The 25,592-nt window shown below is 35.1% G+C and overlaps 4 protein-coding genes across 5 annotated transcripts; 3 read left to right on the top strand and 1 right to left on the bottom strand.

Moving 5' to 3' along the window:
* The first annotated feature begins 425 nt into the window (after window positions 1-425).
* On the top strand, window positions 426-2,684 carry LOC7471540 (tetraspanin-19). Its single transcript, XM_002308580.4, has 5 exons — window positions 426-953; window positions 1,158-1,257; window positions 1,483-1,563; window positions 1,971-2,075; window positions 2,191-2,684. Exons 1-5 carry the CDS (start codon window positions 790-792, stop codon window positions 2,452-2,454), a joined length of 714 nt encoding a protein of 237 aa, XP_002308616.3. The 5' UTR covers window positions 426-789; the 3' UTR covers window positions 2,455-2,684.
* A 2,319-nt stretch (window positions 2,685-5,003) lies between these two features.
* Window positions 5,004-9,144, top strand: LOC7471541 (aspartate aminotransferase, cytoplasmic). Its single transcript, XM_024602488.2, has 12 exons — window positions 5,004-5,180; window positions 5,516-5,587; window positions 5,731-5,792; window positions 5,869-5,952; window positions 6,237-6,336; window positions 6,475-6,595; window positions 6,962-7,125; window positions 7,216-7,353; window positions 7,562-7,683; window positions 8,079-8,173; window positions 8,490-8,610; window positions 8,826-9,144. The coding sequence occupies exons 1-12, from the start codon at window positions 5,082-5,084 to the stop codon at window positions 8,911-8,913; spliced, it is 1,266 nt and encodes a 421-aa protein (XP_024458256.2). The 5' UTR covers window positions 5,004-5,081; the 3' UTR covers window positions 8,914-9,144.
* A 1,406-nt stretch (window positions 9,145-10,550) lies between these two features.
* On the top strand, window positions 10,551-14,791 carry LOC7471542 (aspartate aminotransferase, cytoplasmic). Its single transcript, XM_002308582.4, has 12 exons — window positions 10,551-10,900; window positions 11,039-11,110; window positions 11,307-11,368; window positions 11,464-11,547; window positions 11,675-11,774; window positions 11,865-11,985; window positions 12,321-12,484; window positions 12,613-12,750; window positions 12,963-13,084; window positions 13,315-13,409; window positions 13,618-13,738; window positions 14,460-14,791. The coding sequence occupies exons 1-12, from the start codon at window positions 10,715-10,717 to the stop codon at window positions 14,542-14,544; spliced, it is 1,350 nt and encodes a 449-aa protein (XP_002308618.1). The 5' UTR covers window positions 10,551-10,714; the 3' UTR covers window positions 14,545-14,791.
* Window positions 14,792-16,585: 1,794 nt separating this feature from the next.
* LOC7471543 (transcription factor MYB3R-1) lies at window positions 16,586-23,815 on the bottom strand. Of its 2 annotated transcripts, XM_024602487.2 has the most exons (13): window positions 23,598-23,815; window positions 22,906-23,098; window positions 22,773-22,827; window positions 22,300-22,357; window positions 20,849-20,943; window positions 20,618-20,721; window positions 20,344-20,472; window positions 19,258-20,106; window positions 18,339-19,164; window positions 17,706-18,046; window positions 17,340-17,454; window positions 17,051-17,260; window positions 16,586-16,898 (listed from the first exon to the last, which is right to left on the bottom strand). In XM_024602487.2, the coding sequence occupies exons 2-13, from the start codon at window positions 22,986-22,988 to the stop codon at window positions 16,773-16,775; spliced, it is 2,991 nt and encodes a 996-aa protein (XP_024458255.1). In that variant the 5' UTR covers window positions 22,989-23,098; window positions 23,598-23,815; the 3' UTR covers window positions 16,586-16,772. The 2 variants fall into 2 exon arrangements, with proteins under 2 accessions (XP_024458255.1, XP_002309557.2); XM_002309521.4 differs by having other exon boundaries at window positions 18,339-20,106; window positions 23,598-23,814.
* Window positions 23,816-25,592: the final 1,777 nt, after the last annotated feature.

The raw sequence follows: 25,592 nt of genomic DNA on the forward strand, positions 1-25,592 counted from the left end.
CATTGTGTCACGAACATTCTATAATGTCTCGGGACCACCTGCGAGGCATCCCGTTTTCAACATGTGGGCTGTCTTCTGTGCTGGACAGGAAGCCTTTCCTTTCTAACTTCTACTGGCCCTTGCGTGTTCCGTGCAGGTGTTGGGACATCAAAACGTTGCATTTTATTTATTTATAGTTTTTTTTTTATTGACATGGATGTTCAAATTTACTTATACATATCCCGATTAATTTTATGAATCCTGAAATTATTAATCATGTAAATTTTTAATGACTCAAAGATTTGCGAAACTCCGAAGGAATTAATTAGTTAAGCTACACCTGAGATTTTATTTTTATTTTTGGATTTCATTGTTTTGACAGATTATGGTACTGATTTTTCCTAACCTAGTCTTTGTGGAAAGAAAAGCATATTGGACAGTGTTACTTATTGTCGCTCCATGCACACTTGACTGTTAGGTTTGCCTTCAGCTTGGTGGTTTCTGTATATCTTGATGTGCATCTCTCATCTACCTTTCAAAGGAAGTGCAATTCCCATCCTCTTGCGTGCAAAAAATCACACCAGGAACACCCTCTGTGTGTCTATTAACCACCAAAACAATATCAGTAGAACCCACTCTTCGCACATGCTTACGGACCACCAACCCCCGCTCCCTTTCTACACCAATTCAGCAGAGCATGGCGGCACTTGGGTTTCAAATGGGAAATAAGCTTGAGAGGAGCTTATTATTCTTCTGCCTACCAGTATTGGTTATGATAGCTGCTCAACACAGGTAGATTCAATACCAGAAATGACAAAGTGTGCAAGGTGTTGCTTGCGCAACTCAATCAGGATAGTCAACCTGATGATGCTCTTGTGTGGGACTGGAATCATCATATATTCACTTTGGCTGGAAAAGAAATGGGATCAAGGTATTGCTAAGTTCCCTCATAGGCAATCTCCTCTAGCACCATGGTATGTTTCCCATCCCCTCTTATTCTTCTCAACTACACACACGTTCCTTCAAACATCACTTTATGGAATCCTTTTCCTTTTCGATGAATTGAGATTATATCATTCATAGAGGAAGGAACATATCAATTCATGGTTGATTCAAGAGATCCAAGGAATGGCTCCTCGGAATTCTAACAAGTTTTTTTTTTTTTTTCCTGGTTTCAGGTTTATATTCACATTTTTAGGAGTGGGAATTGTTGTCTGCTTAAGCACTGTCGGTGGTCATATTATAGCTAATCGCATCAGCAATTCTACTCTCCTTTTCGTATCCTTTCTGCTTATCATTAACATAACTAGAAAGAACAAAAGAGACTCTGAAGCATTTCAAGCCTTATCATTTTCGAGGACTGCTTAACCAGTGATCATGACATCCTTAATATAAGCTCATTATCTGTGCTTCTAGAGGAAGCTCGCCATCCATTATGGTTACATGTTGCTTGTAACATTTAAGTCTGCTACATATAATTTCCGTCCTTGACTTAAACTTCAGTACATTGTTACCATCTGCTGCCTTCTTTCCCTTGAGGCGACCGTGGTCTTCGCGATTTTCTTCAAGACGGACTGGGGAAAGGTATGCTTGCGCTAAGTTATCTGATTAATATATAAATGAGATGCTCTTAGTAATGTGACCATAATATGGTCAAAGCTTATCTCAACCATTTTGAGACACAGATTAGCATCTACGGTTTAGTTATTGGTAAATTCGCATTATCTTGAAGCTAGGAAGGACAGGTGTGGTTTCCACATCCCCTTTACCCAGCATTTGGCTTGTTCTGCAGAATAGTCTGAAATCAAGTCTGATTTAATACCCAATCTATATGATCCCTGAGCCTACTTTCGAGTCTCGATATGATGCCCAGATGCTGGTCATAAGCTGCTTGTTCATGAATTTAATTTCCATGGTGTACTTAATTCGTAAACATTTTGCGAACAAGACTGTACTTCTCATGTCATATTTATCCTAGTCTTCTTTTACAGAAAATTTCTGCATACACGGGCGAAAAAAACACATACTTTGAGATGTTTATATTGACCCATGTAAAGATAAGCCGTGCAATCACGATCTTGATTTTGGTGGCTCAGGTAACTCTAACACAAAAGGTTTGATAGTTCATCAAAACTTTAGTCATTAGAGTATTTAGTTTGTTCTCTCCTGAGAAGGACACAGGAATTTATATTGGTAGTTATCATTTTGCAGAGCAGTGTCGTTATACTTGCTGCCATTCTTTGGGCAGTAGGTAGCGAGCCAAGAACTGACTTTCTGGAGGTGGATACCTCGGTTTTTATTCAATCCTTTCTGGTGCCAGCAGAATCACCTGGATTTGCAGAGAGACCAGGACATACTTGCAGAAGATGTGGGACCAGTTTACCTCTAGGAGGAGGAAATGCACTAAGAAGCCTTTTGTCACGTTTTAAGAGCTTACTCAGAAGGAGATTTCAGAGAACATACACTGTTTATTAATCTCCCTTCCACCCTCTTTCAGTTGAGCACAACAAAAGGTTTTGCAAGTTCTGTACATTGTACCAATGCTTAAGATACAATGTATGGAGAAATTTTGTAGGTTCAATGAAAGCCTGGCTAGAAAAAATGCGTAGAGATGCTCCCAAAGTTGCTTCCATGTCTCACCATATAAATTTGGACACCAACTTTAAATAATCTAGTACAATGGTTCCCATCACCATATTTTTCTAGCATCATGTTTCCTTTCCTTTTCTATGTTCACCTTCCAAAAATAATTATTCAATCCTACGACCATATCATCTAGCAACTAGCATATATAATAAATTCCTTATATTCAATTGTTGATCAAGAATGTATATATACTCTAAAATATGGCTATCATGATGATAGTTGTTAGATGAGTTAGGGGTATTAAGTATTAACTGATTTAGGGTATGGATTAATGGGTTGCTTACCGTGTCATTCGTTAATTTAGGTAAATTATTTTTGTTTAAAATGACAAAATATTTTTGATTCAATTGAATTTGAATGAGGTTTAATTAGATCAAATGAATTACAAATTAACTTATTAGATCATTCAAATTTGATTGGATCGATTTAAAAAATCATTCCAAATAAAACTCTATGGAAATTTCTTGATCACCATATTATGATACTGAGTTCAATAACTATAATTGATATTCAAATCTCTACCTAATTATAAAAGCTAAATATTTTATAAGTTTTCTAATGTTAATAACTTAATATAAACAAAAAAATATCTAATCCAAACAACACCAGCCATGTTACCAGCGTGTTGTCATGGGTTAAATATTTTTTTATCCAATAAAAAAAATGAATAAACAAGTTTTTTCACCGCATTTTTTGACATAAAAAGATTCTTAAACATAAATTGAAAAGCTTATACACATATCTAATTAAATAAAATGATATTTATGAAGAGTTAGCTAAGAGTAAAACACTTGATTTTATAGAAAAAAACAAACGTGAAGGAAAGAAAAAAACAAAAAACACAAAGATTAATTTTCAAAAAAGTAAATGTTGAAAGATGAAATTAAAAAAAATTAATTTTAAAAAATAACATAAAAACAAACCAAACCCATGTGAACTATCAAAACTCGTGATTGTGGTCATGAGACCTGAATCGACCGCAAGGAAGGGAAACCTAGAAAAACAACGAAGCAAAATTATCAATAAAAAAATGTTGAGTGATGAAAACAAAAAGAAAAATTATATAAAAAATATTTGCGTCAAATCAGGCTAACCTGCTACTTTGTAAAAGAAAACCCTACAGAAAAGAGGAATGAGATAACCCAACAGAAAGGAAAGTGAAAATAAAGCATGAGGACCAATTTAAAAAAAATTAAAATTTCAAGGATGAAATTAAAAATAAATCAATTCTATTAAAGGACCTAGAAAAAAGATCAAAGTCAAACCATGTCATCCTTCGAAACCCATAACTTGTTCATGAAGTCAGGACTAACCTCATAGAAGGCCTTTTTTTTTAAAAAAAAAATAAATTTTGAATGAAGAAATCGGGAAAGAAAATAAGTAAAAAAAAAATATTGACTTATATTAACTCTTCAAACCCGTGACTCGGAAAAAACGGTGAAGTTCAATCCCTAGCAAATCAAATGCCAAAGGATGAGACCGGAAAAAAATCAATAAGACAAAATGATATAAAATAAAAAAAATCATAATTAAATGAATGAGTGTGAATATCAAAATAAAAATTAAATTAGAGAGTAATAAAAAAAATTTAGATCAAAGGGCTAAATTGAAAGAAAAACTTTAACATAAAGAAGAAAATAAAAAAATAAGGACCAAATTAAAAAAAATTAAACCATTATAAACTTGGATTGAAGGATGAAATTGAAAACCAATAAAATTTTTATAGAAGAAAAAAAAAATTAAATGAATAAGGACCAAATTGTAAAAATAAATATATGGTAAATTGTAAATGAAGAACTAAATTGAAAATAAATAAAATTTTTATAAAAGAGCCAAGAAAACAAATTAAAAATAAAAAATAAGGACTGAAATTAAAAAATCAAAAACAAAAAGGATAAAAGTGCACTTTTTATGGGAAAAAAAGAAAAAAAAAGAAAAAAAAAGATCACTGAATTCATTGTCACTAACACGAGCCAGAAGAAAGAGAATAGTGACACTTACAACAACATAATAAAAATGGTGATTTGGGCACTGCAAGACGATGCATGCATCACTTATATCCACGCGTTAGGTCATTTTTTAAATAAAAAATTAATTAATTAAGTTCAAAAAGACTAATCTACCCACTATGGCAATGAAATTAACGGAAAAAACAATATTTAAAAGACCAAAATGCCCTGAGTAATAAAAACAAAATATGTCCGCGGTTAGTTTTTGTTAATGATAATGAAATCCGGTTGTGAAATAATATAATAGTAATTGATTGACTCCAGAGACCATAGACGACAAAGAGTGGGTAGCAAGGTGATTAGACTTTAAAGACAGACGACACGTCATCCAATAAATGACGTCCAGGGTGGTTCGTCTATAAGTGACACTAGACAAGCTATGCGGACACAGCCAAGACAACCAGTAACAGAAGCAGAAACAGTAGCAAAAACAGAAACTCTCACCCCATGGAATCTCTGAGTACCAAGGAGACAACAACCAAGGACTGCAATGGAGACTCTGTGTTTGAAAATGTTGTTAGAGCTCCTGATGTTCCAGTTTATGCGGTAATATTTTCTTCTATTCTCACATGGTTTTTACTCTCATCATCGTTTTTGTCAGTAGTCTTTATAGTCACAGTCTTTGTTTCTTGCTTTACTCTCATTTCTTTCTTTCAACCACTTGTATATAGTATGATTGCTTGATGAATGCAGCCATTTTATTAACCAGAAACTTTGCACTGTCTGAGAATGATAAATGATTAGGAATTACTTGTGCTGTACAGTTAAATTGTACAGAGAAATTTAAGTATCGTGTGGAATTTTCAAAGAATGTTAATTATAGCTTGGTGGGTTTTGATTTTTTTGATCATTTATGCCTTTTATATGTTATAAATGAACAGGTCATGGTTGCTTATAGCAAGGACCCTAGCCCAGTTAAGCTGAATTTGGGTATTGGTGTTTACCGGACGGAGGTTAATCTCGTTTATTGCAAATTAGTTAGCGCTGATAAATTTGTGAAAGTGCTGAACTGTGTAGGAGTGCCTTTTGCTTCCATTGTAGTTTAATATTGTCGAAATTGGTTTATTTTGGGTTGGCTTTATTGATGTGATGACAGGATGGAAAACCTCATGTTTTGAATGTGGTTAGACGAGTAGAGAAGCTACTACTTGATGATGTGTAAGGTACTTTATTGTTAATTGTTGCAAACTCAACTTTATAATGTGGTTGAAATTCAAGTTTTTATGATATTCAGGTCTGCTGCTAAGGAGTATCTCCCTATTACTGGAATGGCAGAATTTAATAAATTGAGTGCTCAGCTTGTTTTCGGTGCTGACAGGTACAATAATCGCAACCTGCATGCAGTTGTGTTAGATTTATTGCAAGGAACCAAATGTCTTAACTTTTGTGAATTGGAGACAAAAGCTTAAAAAGGTGTCTCATGGCTTCCAAGTTGTGTGTATATTTGAATGCATTTTGCTACAAACTTCTATTATGATGTAATCATGGTAGCTGGTTTACTTAGTTGTGTTATTTTACAAGTTGGTTGCGACTAAAACTCTGCTTTATAGGAATAGAGCTGCCTTTTATTGATACTTCCATCTTATTGTAATTTGTAAATAGCCCAGCTATGAAAGAGAACAGAGTGACTACAGTCCAATGCTTGGCTGGTTGTGGTTCACTGAGGACTGGAGCTGATTTTTTAGCAAAGCATTACCACCAAGTAAAGTGCTCATCTTAATTGCCTGTTTCTTTTTCTCATACTTAGATTAATGTCCTGTTTCTTTTGCTAATTTTTCCCGTTATCGACTATTATGATCATCGCATGTCTGTGACATTTTTTTTTTTCTAATATCTGCAGCACACAGTCTATCTTTCCCAGCCAACATATGGAAACCATCCAAATTTTTTCTTAGCAGCTGGTCTAACTTTGAAAACTTACCGTTACTATGACCCAATAACACGAGGGCTGGACTTCCAAGGTTTGTTTAGTTTAGGAATTTTATTGCTTCTTTTGCAGAACTTCTTGCCTTCTACTACTTTTGCCCATCAATTTATGTCACCTTGAATGATACTTCTTGTGAACAATGTTAAGCTTTATTTCTCAACTGTTCTATTCTCTAAATGACTAAAGCTACCATAATCTAGATTGATTTTAAATCTTATGCTTTTCCTAACTATAAATCTTTTATTGCAATAGTTTGTTCATATCTAATGATCTGTTGCCTTTTAAAAAAGAATGATATATAATAAAGCTGCAATTATGGCCCTCACAAAAGAGACTGGTGTCAGATATGGTTATTCGTTTGGCTTTGGCTTCAACTTTTCGTTGTTTTTTTACTGGGTAGGAATGCTGGATGACCTTGGTTCTGCACCTTCTGGAGCCATTGTGCTTTTCCAAGTATGCAGTCATAACCCTACTGGTGTTGATCCAACTCTTCATCAGTGGGAGCAGATTAGACAGTTGGTGAGATCAAAAGGACTGCTACCTTTCTTTGATAATGCCTACCAGGTAGACAAACATCGAAGCTCAAATCTCCAACTATTCTTCATATACTTCCTGTTCCTTTGTTTTTTTAACTACATGATTTCACTCTTCTAGGGCATTGTAAGCGGAAGTTTGGATATGGATGCGCAGTCTGTTCGAATGTTTGTTACAGATGGTGGTGAATGCCTTGTAGCTCACTCCTATTCAAAGATTATGGGACTCTATGGAGAACGTGTTGGGGCACTTAGCATTGTAAGGCTCTAGCAATAAACTTCCATCAGTTTGACCTGGTCTGTGTATTCAAAAACTCTGTTAACTAATTAAACTTTTCTGTTATTCTCGTAATCAGCATATTTATAGATTTGCATGCAAAACTTTCTTGATTTCCCTGGGTCTGTGTAACGACTTCCTGTCATGGCTGTTGTTTTATCAGATGCTCAAAATGTTGACCATTTTATAGGTGTGCAAGACAGCAGATGTGGCGAAGCGGGTTGAGAGCCAGCTGAAACTTGTGATCAGACCTATGTATTCAAACCCACCAATTCACGGGGCAAGCATTGTGACTGCTATATTGAAGGACAGGTATGGTAGCAGTAGTATGTTTCTCTGATGGCAAGTTAGCCAGCAACATTTTGAGTCTGGGAGTTCTTCAATGAAAATCGTCCACTAGAGAGTGTCTTCTGTTCATGCAAATATAAGTTTGCACATGACATATCCTCTTTGGGATCAACTACATATGTTTGATGTTCCATGGTAAAAACATGGTTTTAGAATTTGTACGTTTTATGTTTTGGAATGAAGAACTGATGATGCAACTTAACTAGATGAATAAGGAAGATTAAACATAATGATTAACACTGCAATATGAAATAGAGAAGATCATAACTGGTGTGAAATGAGTCCCGATGCACCTTGATGAGAAAACCAGATAGTTAAATATTTCTCCTCTTTTAAGTCTGTTATTGCTATGTCTGTAGGGAAATGTTTGATGAATGGACTGTTGAGTTGAAGGCAATGATTGATCGTATTATTCACCTGCGTCAGCAACTTTACGATGCTTTGCGTGATAGAGGTAAGGCTACTTAATTCATTTTGTATGTGTTATACGAATTTATTGACTTTGACCTTTTTATGCAACCAAATTTAGTTATAACCAAAGTTTAATAAGCTTGCATCTTTGAAACAGTAAACATGTAAAAAGAGAACCAGAAATACTTGCAATGTTGTCTTCCATCTGTGTGTCTCGGTGTTTGTCTTTGCAAAACCATTCTGAAGATTGATATGTAGCTCTTATTCATAATTATGCTTTAGAAAGGTGATTTAGGGTTAGCTTCTATTGGTCTGCTTGTAGTTCTCAAGGAAGTGAACATGTTTTGCTTATTCATCAGGTACACCTGGGGACTGGAGCCACATTATGAAGCAGGTTGGGATGTATACTTTCTCAGGATTGAATGCTGAGCAAGTTGCCTTCATGACCAAAGAGTACCATATCTACATGTCATCTGATGGGTAACTACATTTATCCCTGTCCTTCAAAGATTCTTAGCAATTAGTAGCTTTGAACAAAACAATTTCTGAGGATGGAATGGACCAAGTCATGATCCTATCAGTGAAATTTTTGAATGCCATGCTGATTGTTTTTGGTGCATGCAAATCCATGCAAGAGGTCAGGGTTAGAAGAAGGCTTAGGATATTCTATAACCTCGCCTCTTTCCATGGTGCAGGAGGATCAACATGGCAGGCCTGAGTGCTAAGACTGTCCCCTATCTAGCTGATGCAATTCATTCAGCTGTTACAGGGATCAATTTATAAAGCTGTAATGCAGCAATGCTGTGAGATTATCAGGAATTGGTTCCCATCAAGTTAGGGACTTTGCTCGTTTATTTCCAAAGCTTTTTTTCTTGTGTGTCCCAGAACTAATTAATCTCTTCCCTTTTTTCTTTTTTCTTTTGACAATCCAGAATTAATAAAGTCATTAATCATATAAAAAGGGGCAAAGGCCAATGATGGTCTGGACAATGAGCCCACGAATTGAATCCTGAATTTCTGGAGTGGTTGGCCAGGGATCTAAAAGTGGAGGAGGAGAATAGAGGATTTTGAACAAAAGGTAATGCAAATAACAGAGTTTGTTTGTTACAATTTAAAACTTTTTAGAGACCAAAAATAGAAAAATAGAAAAGTTATTATAATTTTTTATATAAAATTTTTTATAAAACTCTATTAATATTGCATAAGAAAATAAAAATAGAAAAATTATTTTTTCAATCCAAAAATAACTATAAAAGCCTAATAATACTATATAAGAAAAATCTAAAAAAAAAAGAAATAAAAATAATTTAAAAATATTTATTTTAAAAAAAACTCATACATAAACAAAAAGCATAAGATTAAATTGAGATTAGAATACTAGATGCAAATTTGTCAAAACCAACTCAAGATTTGACTCGTTTCAAGTCATTGGACTAATTTTAAATATTTTTGTTTTGGATAATTTTTTTAAAAAAATAAAATAATGTTTTTTAAAAAAAGAATTTTTTTTTTAAGTCTTTATAATTTAACCAAACTCGTTTGGATTTGTCAGCATAATCAACTCAAGAATTGATCCATCGTGTCACTTAAATTAATTCAAGTCAATGTTCAGGATAATTTGTAAGAAAAAAAAAGAAAAACTCTACTCGAGAGAGGCTCTAGATGGATGGGTTACGGTGTCGATTCATCGGACGGTCTGAATTTAATAGCTAGATCATTCATGTCCAAAAATTCAATTTGTAGGAGATGATGAAATATTATCCAATGTGGCGGGTGCCCATATCTATCTCCTCGACTTTCGTGCCACATCAGTTTCATTGGGCCCCACTTCACCTTCTTTTAGCACGGAACCGTGACAAGATTTTGAGCTGTCTGTAAATCAGTCCTTGAATAATAACCAGAGTTCATAGCAGTTCCTAAACGACTTGTCATTTCCAATCTTATGTCCAATCATCACCCATCTAACATTACGATTACCATAATTCATATAGAGATTAAAATATAAAATCAATTATTTTGTCACGCATCCATCATATAATTATTTTTAATCTAAAAAATATAATTATATTTTGATGAGAGGACTTCATTTATACTAAGGCATATTATTATTATTATCCATTATTATATCGTTTTGTTAATCTAATAGTTAAGATATTCTTAGATTATTTTTTTTAAGAAAAATAAATCCTTATTTTAATTATATTTTAGGTAATCCATTTATATTTGAACTGTGTAGTTATATATATAAAAAAATCATTTTAGCATCTATCCTTTGATTTGATTAGATAACCAAAAACAGAAGCTGTAATTGAAGTAATTTACACTTCGAGGACTTTGATGAGCTTTTAATGACAACTAGTTTCTTTTCTTCTTTTTTTTGTTTTTATTAGAAAATTTGTCCGTTTAAAGAAGAAAGATGAGAAACAACTACCTTCATCTTTCGCCGCGTAAGCTATAAGAAGCCTTCTCATATCTCTCTCTTACTAGAAGACAGGATCCCAGAACAGAACGCTTCGAAATCAAGAATTTCAAGAAGCCAAATCGAGAAAGCTAAAGAATTTTTCGACAAAAACTGCAAAGCAAAATGAACCCAGAATTGACATCACCATCTTCTTCTAGTGATCGCAGAATTAGCGTATTAGCAAGACACCTTGTTGGTGTTGAAATGGACCCTCAGAACGACAGCATTTCGGCTTTTCCTACTTCAGGTTCTGACAGCAACTCTGTTTTCTCCCACGTTGTTCGCGGTCCTGAAGACCCCATCCTCGGTGTAAGTGATCAAATGGAACCATCTCTTTGCTTTTGCCCAGCTGTCATATTTTGATTGGTTATGTCTTGGGGAGATCGAAAGATTGCCGCTTTGTTTATTTATTTATGATTTTTTTTTTCTGGTGATGAATAATTATAGGTGACTGTTGCTTATAACAAAGATCCCAGTCCTGTTAAGCTCAATTTGGGTGTTGGCGCTTATAGAACTGAAGTAAGTTTCTTTTTTCTTTTTTCTTTTTGGATTAAGTTGTGTTATTCTAGTGGTAATTTTTGTTGGATCGTGATAAATATTGAAACTTTTCTAGCAAAGATGTTGTTATTCGTATGTATAAGATAAAACCCTTGTTGTAATTAAGTGGGTTTAGGCTCATGTTGCCAGATTTTACGATTTTTGTGATTGTTAACAGGAAGGAAAGCCTCTTGTTTTGAATGTAGTGAGAAAAGCTGAGCAGCTGCTTGTTAATGACAGGTGAGATTTTTCTCTAATTGTTGTTTCTTGGACATCGCAAGTCTAACATGGATGTAATGTTGTGGTTGATCTTCTATTTACTGACTTCTGTATAGGTCGCGAGTTAAGGAGTATCTTCCTATTACTGGATTGGCAGAATTCAATAAATTGAGTGCTAAGCTTATGTTTGGTGCCAACTGGTATTGATTGCCCTTTTCTGGTTTTGGATTTTGCTATTTGAGTCCATCATGTGCTTTATTATTATAAGCTGAGGTTGTTCCTAATTGCTTGTTTTCTGTTCTCTCTTTTTCCCCCCATTGGAAATAGCCCTGCAATTCAAGAGAACAGGGTTACAACAGTTCAATGCTTGTCTGGCACTGGTTCATTGCGTGTTGGAGCTGAATTTCTGGCAAAACACCATCATCAAGTAAAGCTCTTTCTCATTTAACCATTTTTGGATCATTATTAGCGGTAGGAAGATGAATTCATTTTGTTTTTATTGTCATTTTGTCTGCAGCGGACAATATACATTCCCCAGCCAACATGGGGAAACCACCCTAAAATTTTCACTTTGGCAGGGTTATCTGTCAAAACTTACCGCTATTATGATCCAGCAACACGTGGGCTGAATTTCCAAGGTTTGGAATCTTCCTCCATATAAGCTAGCAACCATATATTCGTTTGATTTTGCTGTTCCTTTTGTGTACAATTCTAGATTTTCAACAATGAATGGGTGCTTACTTTCTCCGGATAAATATCTGCCATGGAATACTTTGTGTTGCACTCAATTTCTCCCATTCAGCTGCATGATGCTTAATGGATTTAATTAAATGTTCCTTAAATAATGTTTGTGACTAGTTTTTCTCATTCTTCTTGCCTGCGTATCTTGTAGAGGAATTGTTAGTCTTAATTTATTTTACTGTTGTTTTTTATGTGTGGTAATGTTCTGTTCATTTTTTATTGTGGCTAATAGGCCTCGTGGAAGACCTTAATTCTGCCCCATCTGGAGCTATTGTTCTTCTTCATGCCTGTGCTCATAACCCCACGGGCGTTGATCCAACTTCTCAGCAGTGGGAGCAGATCAGGAAGTTGATGAGGTCAAAAGGGTTGATGCCTTTCTTTGATAGTGCTTATCAGGTCGGCTACTTCTTTTGCAACAACAGAAGATTTGGATTCCTGCCCCACGAGGATTTTGTCAAAAACAATAGAAAATGATGCTTGGCATCATCTCATATCAATCTAACTTGTTTTATTTGGCACCCCAGGGTTTTGCAAGCGGAAGTCTGGATGCTGATGCACAGCCTGTTCGCATGTTTGTTGCTGATGGCGGTGAACTTCTTCTAGCTCAGAGTTATGCAAAGAACATGGGGCTATATGGGGAGCGCATTGGTGCTTTGAGCATTGTATGACCGAAACCCAATGACATATTCTGAGTTGTGTTAGTTAATTGAAAAAAGTACTCTAAATTCTTCTGTCTGATACATTTTTCTTAAATCAAACAAATTTATAGTTCCGCTAATATCAGTGAGGATTCTTCATGTTAGTGGAGTTCTGGAAAGCCCATGATTTTATCAAGCTCGGACTTGTCTTTCTCACAGCATTCATTTCTTTACAGGTTTGCAAGACAGCTGATGTTGCAGGCAGGGTTGAAAGCCAGTTGAAACTTGTGATTAGACCCATGTATTCAAACCCACCTATTCATGGTGCATCTATTGTGGCTGCTATTCTAAAGGACAGGTAATTACATAAACTGACTACCCTTCCTGTACCATCTGGAAAGGAAAGAAAACACGGATTTCTAATTTTGTTTCTATTGGAAAAATGTATGAACTCAAATGACACTAGTTGCACTGGACTTCTTATTCTTTCCTTCCATCTTAGAAGTGAAATAACATTTTTCCACAGCCAGGTGGGGTGGATTTCATGTTCATATATTCTGTTTCAAATTCTTTCTGTTTTGCACGCAGGGATTTGTACAATGAGTGGACCATCGAGTTGAAGGCTATGGCTGACCGTATAATCAGCATGCGCCAGAAACTCTTTGAAGCCTTGCATGCTAGAGGTGAGCCACTCTTGAGTTTCTCTTCTCTGTTTGGTAGTCACTTAATGTGTTTCTTCTACCTCCCTTGTTCTTCTAGTGGTTGTATTATTTCTGTCATAATTTTCTGTGATGGATCTTGGGGGGTTATCGGTGCTTTGGTGGTTTTATTATTCCATACCCTTGGCTGGAATTTTAATTTCTATATTTTTATCTTCATCCTGTTTTGCAGGGACACCCGGTGACTGGAGTCACATTGTTAAACAAATTGGAATGTTTACATTCACTGGACTGAACTCTAAGCAAGTTGCTTTCATGACTAAAGAGTACCACATCTACATGACATCAGATGGGTAATAAGCTCTATTCCTTACAGTCACCCGTGTTATTCTTGTATATTAAAGAACAAACCAAGCCCGCATCTGATATTTTATGTCACACTACTACTTTATAGCTCTCATTTTGGGAGAAATCTGTTCAAAATCTTTTGCTGGTTTAACTATGTACGGTGCACATTGAAAGCTTGGTTGGTGTTTGGAAAATGTGCATTTGAAACAAAACCCGTAGTTTACCCCGTAAAGAAATTGTTGTGTACTTCTATCAATTTATTTGGCAGGAGTGGTCAAGAACTTGGAGGATTAGGAAAAAAGTATGCTTAGTAGGAAGGATTAAGATGGAAATAAGGCATGCTTTAGTTGGTCATCTCTACCCCCTTGTAGTTATAGGTGGAGTATTGATGCTGTAATAATAGAAATTAAACCTGTTAGAATTGAACACTGATGATTATCTTTACATATGTTACCTACCCTGTTTACGTCTTGGATGAAAAGGGATGATTCCCTCATACCATCCATCTTTCTGCTTTTCCATCTCACCAAACAAAAGATATACCCTTTACTCCTTTTTCTCCCTCAAACTTTTCCCTCTCTGAAATATGGTGTTAATGCGGTCCAGAGCTGCATTCAGACCTGGTTTTCAGGTCCCCTGCTACAGAAGCATGCACTTATGGTTCTAGGTTGAATTTTCGCAACGGTATTGAATATTTCTAATCAGGAATGTATGGATCTTGTGCAGGCGGATTAGCATGGCTGGTTTGAGCTCAAAGACAGTCCCTCATCTTGCAGATGCTATGCATGCAGCTGTTAAGCGAGTTGTGTAGAAGCAACAATCAGGCACTCTAATTACGAAAACCTCTCTCTGCCATATCAAATTGGTTGATTGTCTGTTTTTTTTTCTCTGTTTTGCCACAATAATTGTAGTGCCTACATAAAATGGGAAAAATGAAAACCTTTCCATAAGAAAAAGTTCTTGGAATAAACATAATTACTACAGGTGCATTCTTTAATCAATGCACCTTTATCTAGCCTCCCTCCCTTGAAATACAAGTAAAGATTTATTTTGTCTTCTTTTTTGGCCTCCTGGCGTGTGTTTTGTGTCTATGCTCTCCTCAATGAACTGTGAAAGATTAATAAGAAATACAAGTTCGAACTTAACAGAGGCGCTTTTAGACTGAAGTCTTCAAATGTGTATTTGTTAACGAGAAATTCTTCAGGTGACAACTGGTAAGGGCTTGGAAGTATAGTTTTTGAGGGCTTGTGCTAAACATAGCAATTACAGCCAAGTGTAGTTTTTGAGCCAGTTATCAATGAGACCTAGCCAAGCCGTTTTCACTAATTAATTTATCCTTTTGTAATAGTAATTATTGTTTATATTATTAAGATGTAAATGTAAATAGAGATAATGTATTAAAATAATATTTTTTTTATTTTTAATATTAGTATTCATTTAAAAAAAAAAAACCAAGGCGTGGCTGTAATAACGAAATGGCTACAAACCCTCAACAAAAACCATCTATGAACGGTGGTGAAATTTTATAGAACTCAGGAATTAACATATTTCTTTATCATCGTTGAACAGATAAAGCTTCTGATTATCTTGTTATTTGTGAATGGCATCCCAGTTCTCCGAAGTCACCACAATTGCAACAGCAGATAAACAAAAATTTTGGTCTTTCCGTATTGAACAAAACATTAAGTCACGAATCAAAAGGTATTTACCTCTTCTTCATGAAAACATCGCCATTGCTTCTAAGTTTTCTTGATAACAATTTCAATTAACTTCAGGGAAAAACAAGTGATGGAGATAAAACTATTGGGAAACAGGTCTATTTGAAAACGATATGGTGGCAAACACATCATTAGTCGTCGGTTTCCTTGCAAGTTAATGCAACCATGAACCTTTTCTTCATGGCTGCACCCAAATAACTCGAACAATCTCATCAGAATTCAAGAAAGTCTTTTAAAAAAAATTGCCATACATTTCCTCTTCTCCCCTAGTCGATCAAAGAACTTAAACAAAATAAATCCAGCATTCAGAAAAAATCAGATGGATAATTTTTCCATATTTACTTTTCAAAAGTATAGATATCATGCATGTGTTCCCCAAGTTTCAACCCGTTGGATTCCATGGCGTCCATGTATTTGCTGGCTGCTACAATTTCAGAGAAACAAAGATAATTGGAATATGCCTCTAATTTCACAATTTCATGCATTCTTTCTCCATGTGCTTCTATTTTCAGGAGTGAGAACTCATGTTTTTTAAGTTATTTTCAACCTGAAACCACTCACCTTGTCTTCCAACCACACAAATATCATTCTTCTGCAATTCCATGTTCAAGTTCTTCGAAATCACTCCTGAAAAGGAATCTATCCATTCTCTCCCAATTGGTTAGACCACAGGTGCAATGATTTACTTTACGAGCGAAGTCTCTTGTACAAATCTAGGATGGCCCAGCTGCCCCAAAGTAAAGGGAGAAGTTATTTTCCATCAACCGAATCTGATAAAAGAAACAAGCCTGAAAAGTTGGAGAAACCAAAGATGGGGGAAGTTGGGTATATAGATTATGTAATAGGCACATGAAGAAAAATTACAGAAAAGCTTTTCTTTAAAAGGATTATATGCAAGGAAAGGAGGAAATTATTGTAGTTTACCATCTATCCTGCCTATGATTCTATAGTTTCTCAACTTTTTACTGGGGTTAGCTCGGATCTTTATATTCCACACTATGCTTTTGTCCACTTAATTGCTCAGATCTTATGTTGCCCTAAGCCCTTACCAGGGGTTAACCAGACCTGAATTCTTACAAAGTAATCAAACTGCAAGTCTTGCCCTCTGTCCATCCATAGCTTGCAGACAAAGTCTACTGAAATATGAACAGATTCAATCATCTTAATCAAAGAAGCGATAAACGTGTGCAAGGGAATATCTCTTTATCATTTATAATTGAAAAGCACCGAGCAACAGGAGGAACAAAAAAAAATGACAGCAAGTATACATATATATGTATGTATAATATAAACTACAAACAATGACAGACCAAGGCAGCCACTATCTGCAACTCTTCAGCAGATACGAAGAGGGACTTGAAAAGCTTATGGCTGTTGAAGATTTCCCATTTTCTGTTTTCTTCCCAGGTGTTCCACATTCACTAAAGTCAAGGGTCCGGCATTCGGTCTGCACAAGTTCCAAACAATCTTTTTAGCTGACATATTAATATTATTCACAGGACAAAAAAAAGGTGAAAATATTCTTGGATGGATTTTGGCAACTAAACACTTTGGTGATATAAAAAATGTTTTGTGAAAGTTCTGCACAATCAGTCATACCGAAACATTTGAAACTAAATGGGAGCAATTCTCTATGTCACCATCGGGATCATTGGAGCGCCTCCTTTCTTTTAATATGGACTCCGGAGTGTCTTTACCCATAACCTCCAAGGCATCAGCATAAGCAGGGGCAGTGTGCTCACTTAACTGCTTCATTAATGCAATGGCATCATAACTTCTGTCCCCGGGGCTCATAAAATAACCAATATCCTGGAAAGAAATTCCAGATATTTAAAAGAAAAATCTCTAAACATATTTGGTAATTAACTTATCAATGAAAGTTATCTACCTCAATGGATATTTCTGTATCAATCCTTGGGCCTGGCACAAAGGAATTAATGAACCAAGGTGACTTCCATGCCGAAGGGGATTCAAAACTCCTTTTGAAAGGAGTATCACCAAATCTACAAAAAAAGGCCATCAACCAAGCCTGTAATAAGAACCATGGTAATGCAAAAACAAGAAGTAGCATATATCTGTCTAATCACGGATAAAGCCAGAAATTAGCAAGAAATGTCAAGTTCCAACCCAAACATGAATTACCATCTTCTCCCATAAAATAAAAATGAACCAGAATATTTGACATGGCAGCAGCTTTTTACTGGTCTAAACAGTATGGCGACAAGGATCATAAAAGAAATGCAGGTAAACTTACATGCCAAAATTTTCAGTGCCAGCACTGTTCCCAGAATTATCAGGCATATTCTCTGAGGGTGCTGATGAAGGAATAGGTTGTGCTGATGTGCTTTCAACTATGTGACTTCCATGATTCTTCTCCATGCAAACAGTAGGACTAATGATTATGCATGGATTTCCAGACGATGATTCTGAAGCACTGGCTTGCTCTGATAAAGTGCTCAAAATTTTACGGTAAAAATTCCTGGGAGTTCTAGCGCTAGGACCAAATGTTCTGTCTGCCTTAAAACCAAGTTGATTAGGAGAAAATAACAGATCATCGGAGTTTTCTTCAACAGGGACCTCAGAAGACTGTTTCACCTATGAAAAGGAGGAAGGGAAAGACAGACATTTAAGAAATGCCAATAAGATAGAAAGCTAGGGGAATTATTATTGGTAAGGAAAACAAATAAGAAAAACACATGTAAACAGACTGCAGATTTTATTTTTCGTTCTTTCTTTTTCTTTACAAATCAAATAGTATAAAATTTTAGATAATGTGCAAGCACCATCAAACTAACCATGAACAAGGACTGTGGTACTACAGAATATGCAAGTAGAGAGAACCAACGACTCCCAATTACAGTAACACAAAATAAAATAAAAAACTCACAGTTTGAGCACCAGCATCAGGATGAGCCTTGGACCTTGCATCACTATCACCTACCCCTTGCTTTACATTGTCCTCGGAATTACCAGTATTTTCTTCTGCACCTTCACGAGCAGGGTCCAAATTTTCTTTATCTTCACCTGAGGATTCATGGTTCTTTTCTTGATCGGACGATGGAGACAGCAGAGATGATCTGTTGCGAGTCTCACTCTCGTCAAACATAACATCCAAACGTGAAAAATCTTTGCTCAAATTGGATGCCATGTCAATCTCAAGCTTTTTGTCACCTCTTCTCTCTGACAAGGGTGACAATAAATCACGGTTTCGTTTCTTCAGGATGGATGGTGTACCTGTGAAAGTCTTGGCAGCACTTTTCAGAACAGCATCAGGGCTACCATCCCGAGATGGTGAATCCCATAACCTAAATGGAGTAATGCAATTCATGGAAGACATCATTAGTTGGCGGATACCAAGAGGACTATACTCTTGTTGCATATCACTTCCAGATTGTATGAGATCACAACTGAGAAAAGGTATATCCAAGCATGGGAAACGAGGAGGTTCATAGCAAAGACCCCCTGCATGCACATTTGGTTGCTCATCTGCAGGACAAGATGATATGGTATCTGAACCAGAAGGGAAAGCATTCACGGGCACTAGCTTTGACAGTTCCTTCAAATATGGTTGCTCTTGCAGCTCTGTGTTGCCTGTACCATCATCACAAGAGGAGTTGATGGCATCATTGGTATAGATAAAGCTGTCATGTACGGTTGTAATAAACTGTTGTTCATGAGTTCCGAATGATTGGACCATTAACTGATCGGGTTCCCTATCATATACAAGTGGTGTACTGTTGTCAGCAGAATATAGTAAAGGACCAGATAGAAATGATTGACTGCATGAAGCTCCCAAAACAGCAGACCTCGGAGGACAATATGACTGTGAAGCACTTCTCTCTGTTTCAGATATCTGGGTGCTTGATGATTGAGGAAGTGAAGAATCCATGCCACCACCTAAGTCAACCACACTCGAGTCTTTTGTAATACTTTCAGAGGAAAAAATTCCACCATTTGCTGCCTCTGAAAATAGAATCCTGCAACATTCATCATCAGATATGAATATCTGGTCTGATTGCACAGAACTTGCAGTGATATTTCCCATGGAAGCAGGAGCACTCAGGCCAATGGAAGTTTGAAATGGAACATTCACCAGTTCATGGCTTTCATTAGCAGTTATGCAATGAGTTGGCAACCCTGATGATTCCTGCCTTAGTTCTAGGGAGGAAACGTTAGGTAGCTCCTGTAATTCAAATTGATAATCACTGCTCATGGAAGTCAGAGTGTTATGAGAGAAATTTTGCTGGAGAAAATTGGAAGAGCCACCCAATTCACAAGGCATTTCAGGGATGTAATATTGTTCTGAACAAGATGCTGGACTGGAGCTTTGCTCCTTTCTGAGACCAGATTCTTCAGCTAACTGAAATTCTTCTCTTGTATGAAAAACTGCATTACCCAGGTCACTCGCAGACTGTGAGCAACCACCAATAGTTGACTCTTGACTGCATTCTGATATATCTTCAGCTTCTGCACCACCTCTCTGAGCATTATCATCTCCAGAACAGTGCAGCCTTGAGGAAGACGAGGACATGGGTAGAGTTTGATGTCCAACAAGAGGAAAGGCTTGGAACTGTTCTAACAGACCTGATGCCAAATAAGAATCCAGTTTCTTCTTTACAGAACTGTTCCAGTGATTTTTTATGGCATTGTCTGTCCTGTTCACCACGCAACATAAATCAAATTCACATTCAGTAAAGATCACTTCTAACACCACTGCTGAACTTCTAATTAACAGAAGTAGAGATGTAAATTACACAGCAGACAGGCAGATGGAAAGGAGATAACTCAAAAGCTTGTTCATCCAAGCATGCAAGTAACCAAAGAGCTAAAAACACCTCCAGAGAAAGTTAAATGCAACAATGGGAGTCTCTTCAAATAAGGAATGAACAAACCTTCCAGGCAAGAACTTTGTCAGCTCTGCCCATCTGTTCCCATAAATCTGATGTGCACGAATCAAGGCCAGCTCCTCTTGCTGAGTCCATGCCTCTTTGTTTATTGAAGGATTAAGATGATTATGCCACCTAAATTATGTGAACATTAGTGCAAATGAAGCAATATACAGGACAAATTTAAACCATAAAACAAGATTATATATGAGACAGCAAATAATTGCAACTTTTAAAAAGGGCAGAAGAATACAGCTTCTAAGTAGCTCTATACTCTTACCTTTCCCGGCACTGCTTTCCAATACGTCCAGGCAAATGCTGTGCGATTGTGGACCACTTCTTTGGTCCATATTTGTTCACCAATTCAATTATTATTTCATCCTCCTGTTTACATTTCACAACAGAACAGGTCAGTTTATCATCATGAAAAATCATCTTCAAGATAGAAAGTAGCAAGAAAAAAAGAGAGCAGAGTTTGACATAAACAGAAACAACCATATGGTATACCTACCTCCTTTGACCATGGACCTTTAACAAGTTCAGGATTCAAGACCTTCTGCCACCTATGCAGACATTGTACATCAGTCCTGTCCTTGAAACACTCAGCTACATAAAATTCAATATTACAAATTAGACAATATTTGCTGTGTATTACAAATACAAATGAGGATGAGCATGTAGTACCAACTAAAAAGTGAAACTAAATTGACTGAGATGGTTTTATCACATTCAACAAAGACCTAAAAAAGATTATAAAATGAGAATGGCTCCAGTGAAATAAGGCCAGGCAGTGCCTGACAGATATAGCCCAGGAGATTCCCATTGCTCACATGACACTATTGATCCATTTACAGCCTTGCTAAGCACAAATCAATTCAATACCATTAACTTCATCACACAAGCATTTTCTCCATGGCATTCCAAAACTTCCAAAAAATGACATGGAATTTTTTTTTTAGAAAACAGTAGTAAGAACAGTCATGCGGCATGACAATTTCAGGCAATAAAGAGGTAATATGTCTATAAAAGAACATTGTTGAAATGAAAAGCTTAAGATGGATGTGGTGATGCAAAAAATAACAAATAAATGGTCTGAAAAAGTTAACCATATTACCAACTATAGTAAAATTGATGGAATATTGTGAAAGTTAGTTCAGGCATCTGCAATCTAGACCTTCAGAAGCACTGATGAGGAAGAGTCACTGTATTTGAATTCAAAGGTTGACAATGGTAAAAGGAAAACCGAAAATACTTGGCATAGTGTAATAATTATATGAAAGGATTTAATTTTTAAGCGTTTCGCTTTAAAAGCTGGCTCAAGAAAGAACAAAATGAAGGCAGTTTTCATGTAACAAATGCAGACAAGTTCAATAATGAAGCTTAGTAATTCCAAAACTCCCAAAAAGAAAGACTGCATTTAAAAGAACATAAAATTAAATGTAAGTTTAAATTAAGATTTTCTACAATAGTTCCAAAGTGCAAAAATAAATTCTCTCTAACTATCCTAAGGTAGCGAAATTCCTTGTACTCTGAGACAGAAGGATTCGGACCTCTGAATGGCGGGACCAAAACCCTAGATAAACTATAGTTAGCTGAGAAGGTACTTTTTAAGTAGCTAAATCGTCTTTTCTATTGATCCATTATCAAAACTAAAACTTGACAGGTTGATGTGCATCCTCTGCTTCTTATCCTTTAAATGTCATAATGATTCCCAACCTATTATAATTAGGTAGAATACTTTTAAGCCCATCCCCGGGGAAATAATCGTAGATCATCAACAAAAATAAAAGCAAACAATGTGAACGTGCATTGCCAACTATCAACCTTCCAAAGCAAAAACAAGAAAGAATTGAAGCCCAAAACAAAGCACAAAGTTTATAAACTTCTAAAGGAAAGATAATGAAATGAGAAACTTAAAAGAAAAAATAGAGCAGAATTAAACTTATAAGTTCACAACCATACCAATTTTTTTCCAGTTCTTTCCTTTGAAACGCTGAACAGCCTTGCGCAGAATCTCATCCTGAACACATATAAGACTTGCTCATTACTGTATATATAAGCAGAAATAAACTGAGAATTGGGGAATTAGTGATTATAATTATGAAGACTTGCTCATTACTGTACATATAACCAGAAATAAACTGAGAATTGGGGAATTGGTGATTATAATTATGAAGGGAAAAACAGAAATTAATGAAAAAGAAACTTATGCATGATGGGAACAGGTAAACAATAAACCCTAAGCATCACCATGAGATGTCATTTTGGACTTGGGAAAGTAGTGAAAATCATAACGGGTAAGGTTTCTCTGTGAACTAATCCAATCATAAAAATGCAAACAAGTTCCCTTAATAAAATCTCCACAGCATAAAATTATTCTTCTACCTAAATACTAGTAAACACGAACCACTAAACATGAAAGAATACTCAATTACCTCTTCAGCTGTCCATTGCCCCTTTGTGGAACGCCTTGCAGGGCCACTAGTCCTCCTGCAAGATAACATCATTCAGAATCCAACATATTTAACAAGTTTAAACTCTCAATCAAAGAAAACATTGAAAAATTACCCATGAAGAAGCTTGGGTCTCGGAACCCCCTCACTAACAAGCCCATCCACGGGAGCAGAAATTAAACTGTCACTACTTTCCATTGTTGCTTGATATACAAATAAAAAAGATACTACATACCCCAATTCCCACTCGACCACAACTCATTATAACCTCCCTACCAGCCCGTTCCAATTTCCCTCAAAATCACAAGCTAGCACAAGACACGAGAAGAAAAAGAAACCCGGATCAGAATAACCTCTAAATAGCAATCTTCACTTAGTTAAATCACAAATTAGGGCTTTCTATTTGAGTGCAGTTGGATTGAACTGAACTCCACTAGAGTTTCAAATTTAAAATTCTTCACGAAAAAGAAGAGATTGAAACTTGAATTCTACAGTTTGTGAAATTAATTAACTGAAAAAAATTCAAATTTTTAAATCATTCAAGTTCCTCCAAGAATAAAACTGAAAATGAGTTCTACAATCAGTAGACTTAATTTCTTCAAATTAAAAAACAAAAACCCTAAAACATGAACATAGTGACGAAGTTTCAATCTTTTTTGCCATTCAAACTCAATAGAATCGAATTAAAATGGAAAAAGTTTTAAGAAAAAAAATATATTTCATCCTATTTAAATATCAAAATAAAAAACCCCTTCAAATTCAAACTAAAAAGGAAAGGGTGGGGGGGGGGGGGGTTCAAGCACTTACCAAACACAGCTTCAAAGACAGAAAAGAAGAGAGATCAAAACACGAGAGGGAAGATAAAGTGGATAAAACGGTGCGCATTTGCAGATCCAAGTGAGGTTTAGAGAGATTTTAGAGAAGAGAAAGGGATCTGCAAATACGTTTCAGAGAGAGAGATTGAAACGGTCGAGAGAAGGGAGAGGGGGGGAGGGCTTTGTTTCTTCTATTCATTTCAAAATTGAAGGGGCTGACTATTGGAGTTTATTGACTTTATTCAAACCTTGCGGGTGTTAAATGTCGAGCAACTTTTTTGAATTTTATGGACGGTTCTGATTTTTCCAATTTCGAATCTTAGCCGTCCTTTTCATGGACTTTTTTCCCTTAGGTTTTTAAAATCCCAACGGACAAATTTTATTTTCCTCTCACCTCTTTTTTTTTTGTATTTAATACTGAGGACTGAGGGTTTAGTGGACTCAGTTTATTTTCCTTTTTCTTTTTTATTTTTACAAGTGATTTTTTTTTAATAATGTAGTGGTAGCTTATTTATTGCATTTTTTGAAATCCACCAACATTAATCTAGTTTAATAAAAGAAAGATATAGCAAGAAAGAGCCATTCTCCAAGGGTTTTAAAAAATTTCATTCTTCAATTGGTAAAAAGAAAAATTCAAATATATGATGATTGTGCTTTAGCATTGTTATTATTTTTTCTTAGTATATTTTTTTCTTTTATATATATTAAAAAAAACAAGATTCTGATTAAATGAGTATCTATATCATGATGCAATTTACTTTTTAAGAGTATTTTTACTTTAAAATATATTAAAATAATTTTATTTATTTATTTTTAACATAAAAAATATTAAAATTTTAATTTAATATTTTTTCAGACAACAATTACAAACACAAAAACAAACGATGAATAAATCATGAGACTTTTTTATATATATTTAGAGTTTATTTGGTATTATAGTAGTGGTTATTTTTTCAAATGTTTTTTACTTGGAAATGAATTAAAATAATTTTTTATTTTTTTAAATTTATTTTTAATATCAACATATCAAAACAATCTAAAAAAAATTAAAAATACTTTTGAAATACAAAAATAAATTAGCATTGTTGGGCTAATTGCATGATTAATATTTGTTAACTGTTCATTGGTTAAAATATCTCATTTAAATTTGTATCTGTTAATTATGAGATTTTGTTATTATAAACCGCCGAGCAAAACATTGGATTGTTATCCAATGTGCAATTATATATCAGAAGGTTAAAAATCTCTATAAAGTTTTGGATGAAAAACTAAAACTTTTAGATAGCAAAAGGTTCCAATATTTAAATTCAAAAATTGTTTTAGTGTTCATCGATACATCACAAGGATACAAGTCTTTTAGCGTTTTATTAATTTATAGATCATGTTACGATGCTACTCGAGTGTGTGTGTATAAGTTATAAAAAATTATTTAATATTATTATTAAATTAAATTAAGCAGGTTAATCTTAAAATCTTTTAATTTAATTCTTTGTCAAGCCCGAGTTTAAAATTAAATTATATAGGAGTTGTCTCGATATGATACAGTTAACTTGATGGGTCTAAGCATAACCCAAATGACCAGAAAAAGCATGGTCTGGCTTTTTAAAAGAATTCAAGATGATTTTTAAAAAAAAACAATATTGAGATAGCTACATCTTAGATCGACTTGGTCTTTACAGCTTAACCTGCTAAATTCATGATTCAGGTCATGGACTCCACTGGTTTTAAGAATGTTTTTAAAATTATTTTTTTATTTAATTATAAAATAACAAAAATAAACGCTCATAAAGTTAAGCACAAACCAAATATTATAATATTTGTTTGAGACTACAATAATCTCATGAAAAACAAACCGAAATAATTTATGAAGATAAATTCAAAATCAATCAAATATTAAAAAATAAAATTAGAAAAAGAAAGATGAAAATGAAGAAAAAAAAAACCAACTCTTTCAATGTTCACATGAACAATAAAAGAGGTGTGTTAA

The sequence above is a fragment of the Populus trichocarpa genome, chromosome 6 (assembly GCF_000002775.5).
Source record: "Populus trichocarpa isolate Nisqually-1 chromosome 6, P.trichocarpa_v4.1, whole genome shotgun sequence".
NCBI classification, from domain to species: Eukaryota; Viridiplantae; Streptophyta; class Magnoliopsida; order Malpighiales; family Salicaceae; genus Populus; species Populus trichocarpa.

Excerpts from the sequence above, each read along its gene's own strand:
- LOC7471540 (XM_002308580.4), top strand. The coding sequence starts at position 790 with ATGACAAAGTGTGCAAGGTGTTGCTTGCGCAACTCAATCAGGATAGTC. Across the intron at positions 1,258-1,482 it reads GCAATTCTACTCTCCTTTTC|TACATTGTTACCATCTGCTG; the intron begins GTATCCTTTCTG and ends CTTAAACTTCAG. Across the intron at positions 1,564-1,970 it reads TCAAGACGGACTGGGGAAAG|AAAATTTCTGCATACACGGG; the intron begins GTATGCTTGCGC and ends CTTCTTTTACAG.
- LOC7471541 (XM_024602488.2), top strand. The coding sequence starts at position 5,082 with ATGGAATCTCTGAGTACCAAGGAGACAACAACCAAGGACTGCAATGGA. Across the intron at positions 5,793-5,868 it reads AAGCTACTACTTGATGATGT|GTCTGCTGCTAAGGAGTATC; the intron begins GTAAGGTACTTT and ends TATGATATTCAG. Across the intron at positions 5,953-6,236 it reads CTTGTTTTCGGTGCTGACAG|CCCAGCTATGAAAGAGAACA; the intron begins GTACAATAATCG and ends ATTTGTAAATAG.
- LOC7471542 (XM_002308582.4), top strand. The coding sequence starts at position 10,715 with ATGAACCCAGAATTGACATCACCATCTTCTTCTAGTGATCGCAGAATT. Across the intron at positions 11,986-12,320 it reads ACGTGGGCTGAATTTCCAAG|GCCTCGTGGAAGACCTTAAT; the intron begins GTTTGGAATCTT and ends TGTGGCTAATAG. Across the intron at positions 12,485-12,612 it reads TCTTTGATAGTGCTTATCAG|GGTTTTGCAAGCGGAAGTCT; the intron begins GTCGGCTACTTC and ends TTGGCACCCCAG.
- LOC7471543 (XM_002309521.4), bottom strand. The coding sequence starts at position 22,988 with ATGGAAAGTAGTGACAGTTTAATTTCTGCTCCCGTGGATGGGCTTGTT. Across the intron at positions 20,944-22,299 it reads AAAGAACTGGAAAAAAATTG|CTGAGTGTTTCAAGGACAGG; the intron begins GTATGGTTGTGA and ends AATTTTATGTAG. Across the intron at positions 17,261-17,339 it reads ATACAGAAATATCCATTGAG|GATATTGGTTATTTTATGAG; the intron begins GTAGATAACTTT and ends ATTTCTTTCCAG.